The sequence below is a fragment of the Leptopilina heterotoma genome, unplaced genomic scaffold (assembly GCF_015476425.1).
Source record: "Leptopilina heterotoma isolate Lh14 unplaced genomic scaffold, ASM1547642v1 Lhet_397, whole genome shotgun sequence".
NCBI classification, from domain to species: Eukaryota; Metazoa; Arthropoda; class Insecta; order Hymenoptera; family Figitidae; genus Leptopilina; species Leptopilina heterotoma.
This window is the reverse complement of record NW_025111062.1, coordinates 216,495-229,316: the sequence shown is the minus strand read 5'-3', so window position 1 is coordinate 229,316 and position 12,822 is coordinate 216,495. Positions and strand designations below refer to the sequence as shown.

The 12,822-nt window shown below is 22.0% G+C and overlaps 2 protein-coding genes across 2 annotated transcripts; both read left to right on the top strand.

Moving 5' to 3' along the window:
- The first annotated feature begins 278 nt into the window (after positions 1 to 278).
- LOC122506120 lies at positions 279 to 1,252 on the top strand. Its single transcript, XM_043618116.1, has 3 exons — positions 279 to 397; positions 672 to 994; positions 1,082 to 1,252. Exons 1-3 carry the CDS (start codon positions 331 to 333, stop codon positions 1,139 to 1,141), a joined length of 450 nt encoding a protein of 149 aa, XP_043474051.1. The 5' UTR covers positions 279 to 330; the 3' UTR covers positions 1,142 to 1,252.
- A 2,125-nt stretch (positions 1,253 to 3,377) lies between these two features.
- Positions 3,378 to 12,656, top strand: LOC122506118 (probable protein S-acyltransferase 23). Its single transcript, XM_043618114.1, has 9 exons — positions 3,378 to 3,715; positions 4,004 to 4,257; positions 4,533 to 4,647; positions 4,730 to 4,855; positions 6,965 to 7,410; positions 10,292 to 10,541; positions 10,703 to 10,875; positions 11,491 to 11,656; positions 11,742 to 12,656. Exons 2-9 carry the CDS (start codon positions 4,076 to 4,078, stop codon positions 11,943 to 11,945), a joined length of 1,662 nt encoding a protein of 553 aa, XP_043474049.1. The 5' UTR covers positions 3,378 to 3,715; positions 4,004 to 4,075; the 3' UTR covers positions 11,946 to 12,656.
- Positions 12,657 to 12,822: the final 166 nt, after the last annotated feature.

Genomic DNA, 12,822 nt, shown 5'->3' with positions numbered 1-12,822 from the left:
AATTCCTTTCCTGGTAAAATCGTCTCTTTATACACTTTGCTCACGTTTGAATGATAATTTTTTTATATTTATTTCGAACAATTTTTCTTTCTTTATAACACAATTTTTTTATTTTATTTTATTATAATTGTTCCTGAGGAACAATCTTCTTTTATTGTTTCATTTTTGCGATTTCTTTCTTTTACTAAGAATTTTTTTTAATCGAATGGAACTAATTGATAAATTTTTGTATAAATTGACATCGTCCTCGTGTAAAAACTTAATTTTCTATCAAAAAAGAAAAGTGAGCATTAAATTTTGAATCAAAATTATATTTTTGTTTCTTTGAAAATGAAACTCTCAGGGTGTCTAATTTTTATTCTACTTTCAACATTGATAGTAAATATTTTATCGAAGGGTGAGAAAATAAAAATTCTTTATTCCTGTTTAATATTTAATTTAATTTAATTTAATTAATTAAATTATTCAAAAAGTAAATTTAATTTTAAATAAATTTAATGTTAAATTTATTAAAAAGTAAATTTATAAGTTTAAATAAATTTAATGTTAAATTTATTAAAAAGTAAATTTAAATAAATTAATTCATTAAATTTAGTTAAATTGAAATAAAAAATGTTTTTGAACGAATATTTTAATATTTATTTTAATTTATTGTTAAAAAATTGTTTCAGAACATTGTTGCAGCGACAAAGTTTTATTTTACTCGAAAAATCACGGTGTCTATTGTGATGTCGAGGATTCAACTAAAAAATGCGAATCATCTGAAAAAATGATATTTTCCATAACACACGATTACTGCAAATGTATACCAACATCGAACAATGATGAAATTTATAAACCCTCTTCTCATCACTTGCATTGTCTCTTGAAGAAAAAATCTAAACATTCTTCACATTCTTCTTCATCAGCATCTTCAAGTTCTTCCTCTGAAAGCGATTCATCATTTTACAATCAAGACGATTACACAGAGTTGACTTCTTCTCAAAACAAATTTGTAAGTTTTATTTAATTATTTTTCGACAATTAAAATAATTATATATTATTAAGAATAACTTTAACTTAAATATTTTTTTATTTTCAGTACGGACAATCGGATCTGAATAAATATTATCTTTATTATTCGAGAATGTTTAAAAAATAAGTGAAAATGGAATATTTTTAATATATTCTTTTATCATTGAATAGATTTCGAAATTATAATTACGATTATTAATAATAGTTTTAATATGTTTATAACTAAATAAATAATAACTAATCTAACATTTTTGATAAATTTTTTATTAAAATTTAATTTCTATTACTATTTGTAATTTTTGTAAAATTTTGCTAATTTTAAATCTAAAATTGTAATTTAATTCTTCCACAAAATTTTATAAGTTATTGAAAAAATTGAATTTTTTTAAGTAATTCTATTAAAATTCCTTTCAAAATAATTGAATTCTTCCGAAAAATTTTATAATTTATAGAAAAAATTGAATTTTTTTTTTTTGTTAAATTCTATTAAAATTATTTCCAAAATAATTGAATTTCAGCGAAGAATTTTATTATTTATAGAAAGAATGGAATTCCTCTGAAGAAATTTATTATTTATGGAAATAATTGAATTCCTGAGAAGAATTTTATTATTTATGAAAATAATTTAATTGTTTTGAAAATTTTATTAGAATTTTTCAAAATAATTGGATTCTTGAGTAAAATTCGATTATTTATGGAAAAATTGATTTTTTTCAAATATTCTATTAGAATTCCATTCAAAATAATTTAAAACTTGAGATAAATTTTATTATTTATGCAACAATTGAATTTTTTCAGAAATTGTAGAAAATTTTTTTTTTAAATATTTGAATTTTTGGGAAGAATTTTATTCCTTTTGGAAAAATTGAATTTTTTAAAATAAATTCTATTTACATTCTTTTGAAAATAATTCAATTCTTGCGAAAAAGTTTATCTTTTATGGAAATAATTGAAATCTTCCGAAGAATTTTATTATTTATGAAAATAATTGAATTCCTGGCAAGAATTGAATTGAAAATAATTGGATATTTTCGATGAATTTTATTATTTAATGCGTAGAATTTTATTTTTTTCTGGCAAATAATTGAATTCTTGAGATAAATTTTATTTAAATTATTTAAAATAATTGAAAATTTTCAAAGAATTTTATAATTGAATTCTTTCAATGAATTTTATTCTTTATAAAAATAATTGAATTGTTTTGAGAATTTTATTAAAAGTTTTGAAAACTTTTATTATTTATGGAAGAATTAGAATTTTATTTTAAGTAAAATTATTTTATTATTTATGGAAGAAATTGAATTTTTTTGAAATAAAATTATTTTCAAAACAATTGAATTCGTGTGAAAAATTTTATAATTTGTTTTAATAATTGGTTTCTTGCGTAGAATTTTATTATTCAAGAAAATAATTTAATTCTTTTGAGAATTTTATTGAAATTTTCAAATTAAATTAACAATTTTCGAAGAATTTTATTATTTATGGAAAAAATTGAATTTTTTCGAAATGTATAAAATAATTATAATTCTTTCAAGAAATTTTATTTAAAGTCTTTTAAAATAATTGAATTATTGAGAAGAATTTTATTGTTTATGTTAAAATGGAATCTTTTTCATAAATTCCATTAGAATTTTATTAAAATAATTTAAATCTTGTGAAAAATTTTATTATTTATGAAAGTAATTGAATTCTTTTTGAATTTTATTATTTATATAGTAATAATTTAATTCTTTCCAGCAATTTTTTTTTTAAATTGACAAAATAATTGAATTCTTACGAAGAATTTTATTATTTACAAAAATAATTGAATTCTTTCAAGGAATTTTATTAAAATTGATGAAATAATTTAATTCTTATGTGGAATTTTTTTAATTATAAAAATAATTAAATTCTTTTGAGAATTTTATTAAAATTTTTGAAGACAATTTAATATTTTCTAATAATTCTATTATTTATGGAAAAATTAAATTTTTTTTATAAATTCTATTAAAATTCTTGTCGTTATAATTGATTTTTTGCGTAGAATTTTATTATTTATGGAAATAATTGAATTTCTGAGAAGAATTTTTTTATTTGTGTAAATAATTGAATTCCTGAGGAGAATTTTATTATTCATACAAATAATTGAATTTTTGTGTAGAATTATATTATTTATAAAAATAATTGAATATTAGATAATTATTACTTAATAAATAAATTTTTTTTAAAGTTTGAATCTAAAACTACTGGAAAAAAAATTGTACTTTATCTTTTGAAAATAAAATACGAATTTAAAAATTTACAAAAAAAAAAAATTATTTCTTTAAATATTAATAATAAAAGAGGAATAAATAAAAAATTGTGGAGTAAATTATAATAATTATAAATTTATTATATATATATGTGTGTATATATAAAAGTAGGAAAATTTTTGCGCAGGGCTATTGAGCAAGTGTGCGCGTTATATTATTGATTTGAATGCGCAAATGCTTAACAGAAAATCTAGGCCTGATGCAGGTACCAATTGAAATGTCAAACTAGTCTGTTTACTAATTCCAAGTGCCACAGTATTATTTTACTCTTATTATTGAAAAAAAAAATTGAGGCCAAAATTATTTCCCATTCAGTAAATTCCCAAACATTCAAGATTTCAGTTAAAAAAATCAAATTCAAATCCATTGAAGTGGATCCCAGCAACACGGAGCTCTCGACGCTGAGCAAGGTTTTTTAAAATTATTATATTATTCTCATTGTATTAAAAAAATAATTTTTTAAATATTTCCCACTTGTATGAAAAAATTAATTGTTAACGAATAACTAAATTATTTTCTTAATTTTATTTATTTTTCTTCTTCTTTTTCTGTTATAAAATGATTAGAATTAATTTGAAAAAAAATATAATAATTTAATGAAAATAAAAAAAATTTTTAAAAAAAAGCAAATATAGAAAAATATTAATATAGTAAATAATAAAAAGTTCTTTTTAATCAAGACTGAATTTTTTTTGTAGGTTTATCCCATAAGCCCTGTAACAGGGCCGGGATCAGCAAGATCTGTATGGGAATTAAGTCCCGATCCCGACATGGTCGGGAATTTGCCGAACAATTTAATAACATCAGCAGCACTGAACAATCAAGATCAATCGAAAAATTCACGAAGTCGAAGGAGAAATGGTCCTGATGATAATATTTATGCTGATGAGGCAACTCCCGGTCAAACACCGTCTGATGAAGCAAAACTACTCTTTGAACTTCTGCGAGCTGGGTAAATTTTCTAAAAAAGATTCTAAAAAAAATTGTTCACTGGACAAAAATTTTAATTTCTCCAATTTGAATCAATTAGTTTGAAAATTATTTATTTCTTTTATTTAAATAATATTTACTTATTTCTGTATAATTTACTCACTTCTAATTATTACGAATATTAATTTCTAATTTCTAATAGATATATATGTTTCTTAAATTAAATAAAGAAAATAAAATTTTATTTATTAGGTAAAAGAATTAAATTATAATGTGAAATTTTTAAATCTCTTTTAGTGAACTGCAAACTGTTGAAGAATTGGTGGATAAGAATGGATCAGGAATTCTCAGCGCAAGAGACGAATGGGGATATACACCGGCTCATTGGGCGGCTTTGGATGGAAATGTTGAAGTTTGTATTTTTAAAATTCATATCTTTATGAACAAAAACAAAAAAAAAAGGAAAATTATTACTCTATTTTTTGTCTGTATAGGTGATGAGATACATTATTGAGAAAAATGGTCCAGTTGACTTGTCATGTCTTGGGACGCAAGGACCAAAGCCAATTCACTGGGCATGTCGCAAGGGTCACAGTGCTATTGTTCAACTGCTTCTGAAGGTAAACTAGCTTCTTTAACTTAATAATAATCTATATTCCTGAGAAGAATTTTATTATTTTTACCAAAATAACTGAGTTCCTCAGAAGAATTTAATTATTTACAGAATAAATTTAATTCCTAAAAAGAATTCTACTGTTTATAGAAATAATTGAATATTTTCAAAAAAAATTTATTATTTATAGAAAAATTGAATTTTTTCATAAATTTTAAAAAGACTTTTCCAAGAAATTGAATTGGGAAAATTTTATTAAAATTTTTGAATTTAATATAATTTAATTTAATTTTTAATATTTTTGGAAAAATTCAATTTTTTTTTTTTAAATTCTACTACAATTCTTTTCCAATATAATAGAATTCTTGTGTAGAATTTTATTTTTTATGGAAATAACTGAATCTTTTTTTAAAAATTCTATTTTAATTCTGTTGAAAATAATTGAAATCTTGCGAAGAATTTTATTATTTATGAAAATAATAGAATTCTTGTGTAGAATTTTATTTTTTATGGAAATAACTGAATCTTTTTTTAAAAATTCTATTTTAATTCTGTTGAAAATAATTGAAATCTTGCGAAGAATTTTATTATTTATGAAAATAATAGAATTCTTGTGTAGAATTTTATTTTTTATGGAAATAACTGAATCTTTTTTTAAAAATTCTATTTTAATTCTGTTGAAAATAATTGAAATCTTGCGAAGAATTTTATTATTTATGAAAATAATTGAATTATTGAGAAGAATTTGATTATTTATGAAACCATTTAATTTTTTCAGATATTCTATTTAAAAAATTGATTTTTTGAGAAGAATTTTATTATTTTTAGAAAAATTAAATTTTTTAATAAATTATATTCAAAATTTTTTTTTAAAATAATTAAATTCTTGCAAAGAATTTTATCATTTATGAAAGTAATTGAATTCTTTTGAGAATTTTATTAAAATTTTTCAAAATAATTGCATTCTTGAGTAAAATTTTATTATTTATGGAAAAATTAAATCTTTTTCTATTAGAATTTTAATAGAATAATTGAAATCTTGTGAAAAATTTTATTATTTATAAAACTAATTCAATTCTTTTTGAATTTTATTATTTATAGTAACAATTGAATACCGAAGAAGATTTTTAATAATTATTTTTTTAAATAATTGAATTCTATATATAGCAATTTTTTTAAAATTGATAAAATAATTGCATCCTTGCAAAGAATTATATTATTTTCTAAAGTAATTGAATTCCCTTAAATTTGTTTATTATTTATGTAAATAATTGAATTTTTCCACGGAATTTTATGATTTATGAAAATAATAGAATTATTACAAGAAATTATATAATAATTTTTGAAAATAATTGAATATTTTCGTCGAAGAATTTCATTATTTATGGAAAAATTGAATTTTTTCAGAAATTCTATTAAAATTCTTTTCAAAAAATTTGTATTATTTCAGAGAATTTTATTATTCTTGCAAATAATTGTATTGCTGAGAAGAATTTTATTAAAATTATTAAAAATAGTTGAAAATTTTCAAAGAATTTCATTATTTATGGAAAAATTGAATTTTTTTTAGAAATTAAAATTCTTATTAAAATTCTTATTAAAATTCTTTTAAAAATAATTTAATTCTTTGCATAAAAGTTTATTTATTTGTTAGAAATAATTGAAATTCTAAGAAGAAGTTTATTATTTGTGAAAATAATTGAATTGCAACGAAGAATTTTATTTATGGAAATAATTGAATATTTTCGTAGAATTTTATTATTTTTGGGAAAAATTGAATTTTTTAAATAAATTCTCTTAAAATTATATTTAAAATAATTGAATATTTTCGAAGAATTTCAATATTTATGGGAAAAATTGAATTTTTTCAGAAATTCTATTAAAATTATTTTTTAAATAATTGTATTATTGAGCAGAATTTTATTTATTTTTTTACAAATAATTAAATTTCTGAAAAGAATTTTATTGAAATTATTGAAAATAATGGAATATGTTGGAAGAATTTTATTATTTATTATGTAAAAAATTGAATTTCTGCGAAGTATTTTATTATTGGTCATGATATTTGAAGATAAGAAATTTTTGTAATTTGCATAAATTTTAATTTTTTGAACAGGCTGGTGTGGCGGTAAATACAGCAGACTTCAAAGGTCTAACTCCACTGATGACGGCGTGCATGTTTGGAAAATATGCAACGGCAGCATATCTCTTGGGTTGTGATGCATCGGGCTACCTGATGGACATAAACGGCGACACCGCCTTACATTGGGCGGCCTACAAGGGTCATCCGGAAATAATCAAACTCCTCATGTACAGTGGCGTCGATCTCGAGAAACCCGATCATTTTGGTTCAACACCCGTTCATTTGGCATGCCTCTCGGGCAATGTAAATTGCGTGAAAATTCTCTGCGAAAAAAGTAAAATTGAATTGGAGCCACGCGATAAAAATGGAAAAACACCATTGCAACTGGCCAAGAGTCATAATCACACGGAAATTGTGCAAATACTCCAAGCCGAACAAAGAAGACGCGCCAGATGGATACCACCAATTAATGAACTCTGGTTGGTATTAAAAAAAAAATATTTTCTTTCTAATGTAAATTCAAAAAAAAAGTATTTTTTTCAATATTATTTTTATTATATAAAAAACAATATATGAAGCTTTGAAATTCTGGAAATTCGGAGCTTTGGTTAAAATTCTAGCCTTCAAATTGCAAGGATCGGTGCTCTCACCAAAAGTAAAAGCTTCAGGGCTCTGAAGCTTCGTAGCCGATGGAACTTTGTGGAAGAACCATATTCGAAACTTGAAGACTGAAGCTTACGAACTCCAGGGAGTGTTCGAGGCTTTTTAACAGTGCCAAAAAGGTCTGAGAATTTTTGGGATTTTATAGATTTTTATACTTGGAGCCTTGAAAATTAAAAAGATTTCTTTTTAGTTTAACTTTTTTTTAAGTTTCATTTTCTCTCGTAGGCGCCTCAATTGTCTCTAATATACATATTGGCGATATTCAAAAGCCTCCAATTGTCTTCAATATAATTTCTACCTTTATTTAAAAATTCTCAGGCTTCGTACTCATCCACTTAAAAAATACTATTTAATATTTGCTACTATTTAGATACTTTCTTTCAGTCTTTTGATACTAAAAGCATTTTTTTTTTTTAATAATTGAAAAAAAGTTATTTTCGAAAATTTTAATCAAATTTATAGAAACAATTCAACATTTGTTAATAAAATTGTTTCAAACGATTCAATTATTTTTAAACATTTTCGAAATTCAATTTCTTTCAATACTTACTATTTTAATAAAAAGTTTCCCAAATGAATTGAATAATTGAAAAAAAAAAATTTATAAGATTCTTTGCAAACATTTAATTATTTGCATAAATAATAAAACTCATCGTTGGATTTCAATTATTTTTAAAAGAATTTTAAATTAATTCCTCGAAAAAAGCAATTATTATTAACAATCTATTTAAAAGTGTTGGAAAGAATTTAATAATTTCCAAATATTTTTATGAAATTTTTCGTAACACAGAAATTCAATTATTTCCACAAATAATAAAATTCTTCTGAGTATTTCAATTATTTCCATAAATAATAATATTCTTCACAAAAATTTAAGTATTTTGAAAATAGTTTTCATGGAATTTATTTTTAAAATAATTTCATTTTTTCCCTATATTATAAAATTTTTCTCAGGAATTCAATTATTTTCATAAATAATAAACTTTTTCTCAGAATTTCAATTATTTTGTAAAGAATTTTAACACAATTTCTGAGAAAAATTCAATTTCTTCATAAATATTGAAATTCTCCGAATGTATTAGATTATTTTCAAAAATTATTATAAAATCCCTGGAAATAATTCAATTACTTTCATAAATAATAAAAATTCTTAAAAGAATTCAATTATTTACATAAATATTAAATTCAAAAAGAATTCCAATAGTTTCATAAATAATAACATTTTTCGCAAGATTTCAATTATTTTAGTAAAATTCCAATAAAATTTCAGAAAAATATTCAATTTTTCCATAAATAATAAAATTCTACGCAAGAATACAATTATTTTCAAAAATTTTAATAAAATTCTCAAAAGAATTTCATTATTTTATACATTTAAAAAAAAATTCAATTTTTTTCATAAATAATAAAATTCTTAAAAAAATTTCAATTATTTTATTAGAATTTCTAGAAAGAATTCAATCATTTCCATAATTAATAAAATTCTTGGAAAATATTCAATTATATTTTCAAAAAATTTAATAAAACTCTTAAAAGAATTAAATTAATTTCATAAATAATAAAATTTCTTAATAGTATTTAATTTTTTTTCTTAAGTTTTAATAAAATTCCTTGAAAGAATTTAATTATTCCCGTAAATAATAAAATTTTTTCCAAACATTTAATTATTTTATAGTAATTTAATAAAATTCTTCGCAGAAATTCAAAATATTGATTTTTTTTTATGGGAATGGAATTATTTTTTCATAATTAATAATATTTTTCGACGGAATTTAATTATTTTCTAAAATTTTAATGAAATTAAAAATTAAAATTAATTATTCATTTAAGCAATGATTGAATTTTTGATGAAGTTGTAATATTTAGAAATAGTTAAATTTCGAAAAGGCTTTACATTGAAATCATTTAAAATATTTTAATTCCTGTGGAAAAATAAATAGTTATTTAAAAAAATAATTTTTCTTTTTTCAAAAGTAGTTCAATTTAGAAATTGAGTCAAGTTTAATTTTTTGATAACTACTTTTTTATTACTTTTTTCAAGTCTAAGAGTTAGTTTTTGCTGTCTTTTGAAAATTAATTATCGAGTACAAAGCCTGAATTCTTTTCGTTCTCTTTTTGGAAGGTAAAATTTCATCAAATCCCAGCTTTCAGTCTTCTTGAAAATTTTCCACTAATTCCCGCAGACTTCTCTCTCATCTATAGCAAAATCCTTGCCTTATTTAAATACTGCTTCCTGAAAATTTTCAATTACCGAAAATACTAATTTTTCGAAATATAAAATTAGAAAATCACTATTTTCAAAATCTAGATCCGTTTATTTTTTTCCAAAAAAATGGATTTTTTGATGAAAGGAAGAAATAAATATTGATGCAGAATTGAGGACAACTCAAGCGTCTCCAATTTAATATGGTCAAAACATCAAAAGGGATGACTTGACTATTTTGTATAAAAATTATTAAAAATTCAAATTCGAAGCTTCAAGAATTATTATTATCGAAGCCTGTGACTCGATTCTGCATATTGGATTCGAACACTGGAGTTCGACATTATTTTTTAGATGTTGCTACTATATAAAAGAAGAGAAACATCGACAAAATCCCATGAAGCTTCGAACACTATATTCAAAGTAGTTGTTTTAATTTTGTTCGCCAATGAAAGTGTGAAATTAATAATTGTATTGTCTTGTTTTTTTTAAAGGGCATTGCTGTTTGGCGGTGCGGGTAACAGTAAAGGACCTCTACTTTTATTTATGGGTTCCGTTATATTTTGGGGCTATCCCATGTATTTCTTTAAATGCATTCCCCTCACGTGGAACGTACTCCGAGGAAGTCATTACTGCTTTACTTATTGGAATGTCGTTATGTGGATATCCTGGATTATTGCTAATAGAAAAGATCCTGGATACGTGCCACAAAATAGTGACGCCTACTACAGAGTGATAAGACAAGTAAATTTATTTTTCACAATTTATCATTACAAAAAAAAAATTACAGAAAAAAATTACAGAAAAAATTACAAAAAATCTAATTAATACAATTTAGACGAAGAAACAAAAATTTAAATACTAATATTAAAAATACTAATAAAAATTTTAAAAAATCTTTCTAGATTCCATATTTCGACAAATGGAAGAAGAGAAATGTTATTCTATCAAAACTTTGCCATAGTTGCCGATGCTTTAGACCACTTAGAGCCAAGCACTGCCGAATTTGCAATCGTTGCGTCACTTATTTCGATCATCATTGTCCATTTATTTATAATTGCATTGGATTGAGAAATAGGTAAGTTTACATAAACTGAAATATTAGAATCAAAGAATTTTAAAATTGAATTAATAACAAATTTACTGTTTCATTATTTAGTATTTTCAAAAAAATAAACAAATTTTTTGCTAAGCTATTTATTTTGTAGTTGAAAAAAAAGAATTAAGTAAATTCGAAAAATTCAATTATGTCTATAAATCAATTATTTATTATAATTTATAATTAAATACATCACAAAAAGTCAATTATTTTCAATAGAATATGAATTTTAATAAATTTTCTTGATAGAATTAAATTGTTTAAAAAAAATTTTTATAATAAAATTTTTCAAAAACAATTAAAACGCAGTTTAATAAACATTATTTCTTCTAAAATAATTTATAAGTGATTATTTTTTTGCTGTTGAATGTTAAATTAAATTTACAATCTAAATTATAATTTTTAATTAAAAACAATTTTTGCTTAATTACTTTCTGTTATTTTTATAATCTTCAAAGATAAATTAGAATTTGATTAATTTCAAAATTCGAAACCTTAATTAAAGAGAAAACTTACCGGATTTGATGAAACGGAAAAACAAAAAATATTCTAATTTCCGAATATACAAAGAATAATATAGAATTAAATTTTCAGAATTTGGTTCTTTTTCTTCGTGATGAGCGTGGCGATTAATTGCTCATTCACAGTTTACTTTGCCTGCTACTGTATGGCAATCGAGGGAATACATTTGCTCTACATTCTAGGCCTAATAGAAGCCCTCGTTTTTTGTGGTCTCGGTTGGATTTTAACTTGTACTTTGGTAAGCAAAAAAAAAAAAGGAAAAGAAAAAAAATTGCCTCAACTTTCTATGGATTTTGTGATTAAATTTTCAATTTCTTTTTCAGGTCCTTCATGCCTGCATGAATTTAACAACGAATGAAATGTTCAATTATAAACGCTATCCATATTTAAGGGACAAGAAAGGAAGATATTGGAATCCTTTTAGTAGAGGTCCAGTTTTGAATTTCATCGAATTTTTCCTCTGTCCGTCCGATCAATATGCATACAACCCCCAAAACTATCACATATTCTCTGATGAAGTTATGTAAACAATGGCCTTTTTTTAAAAGAAAAGAAAAATATTTTAAAAAATTCCCAACTCTTCGCACAGATCTTTTACAGGCACAAAAAAAAATACACGAACACTTTAAAACGCTTAAGCGAAAAAACAAACATTTTCAATACGCTTTTTCAATCACTGGCGATAATTATTCCTCGAAAATAATTTTCTATTCTTATTTTTTTTTTATTATTATTATTCTTTTTTTTAATCTTAAGTACTTATTGTAATTAAGGTGATTTAATAATAAAAAAGACAGTTTTCTATTTTATCGAAAGCAAAGTGTATATAATTTGTCACTACACGAGACTTCGATATTATATTATAATAATATTATAATATTAATATATTACAATATTAATATATAATATACAAAAAATGTATAATTCATCGCTATTGTAGCACATCCCACGCACACACTCACACAAACATACAAATTTATAATACATTCTTAGTAGAAAATATTGATAATATAAAAAAACAATTAAATGCGCATCACACGTACAAAATTTCACAAATACAGAGCTCGAAGTAGGTCCGTAAATCCTGAAAAAGTCACTAACTTTGTTTCAATTCCGTAAAAGTCCGTTTTTTTGAAAAAAGGTCCGTAAAGTCCGTAATTTCATTCAAAAAGGATGAAAAATTCGTAAATTGTACGATATAATTTTGGAAATTTTGAAAAATTTAGAAATGATTGCAGAAATTCAATTATTTTCAAAAGTAATAAAATTCTTCGCAAAAATTCAATTATATTCAAAAATTTTTTTAAATTCTCGTCAAAATTTCAATTATATTTAGAAATATTAAAATTCTTCTCCGAAATTCAATTATTTTCAAAAAAATCTAAAAAAACATTGTCAACATTT

What these genes read in the sequence shown, in the direction of transcription:
- LOC122506118 (XM_043618114.1), top strand. Translation starts at nt 4,076, where the DNA reads ATGGTCGGGAATTTGCCGAACAATTTAATAACATCAGCAGCACTGAAC. An exon ending in CTTTGGATGGAAATGTTGAA is followed by an intron (nt 4,648 to 4,729) that starts GTTTGTATTTTT and finishes TTGTCTGTATAG; the next exon opens with GTGATGAGATACATTATTGA. An exon ending in GGATTTTAACTTGTACTTTG is followed by an intron (nt 11,657 to 11,741) that starts GTAAGCAAAAAA and finishes TTTCTTTTTCAG; the next exon opens with GTCCTTCATGCCTGCATGAA.
- LOC122506120 (XM_043618116.1), top strand. Translation starts at nt 331, where the DNA reads ATGAAACTCTCAGGGTGTCTAATTTTTATTCTACTTTCAACATTGATA. An exon ending in AGTAAATATTTTATCGAAGG is followed by an intron (nt 398 to 671) that starts GTGAGAAAATAA and finishes AAATTGTTTCAG; the next exon opens with AACATTGTTGCAGCGACAAA. An exon ending in CTTCTTCTCAAAACAAATTT is followed by an intron (nt 995 to 1,081) that starts GTAAGTTTTATT and finishes TTTTATTTTCAG; the next exon opens with TACGGACAATCGGATCTGAA.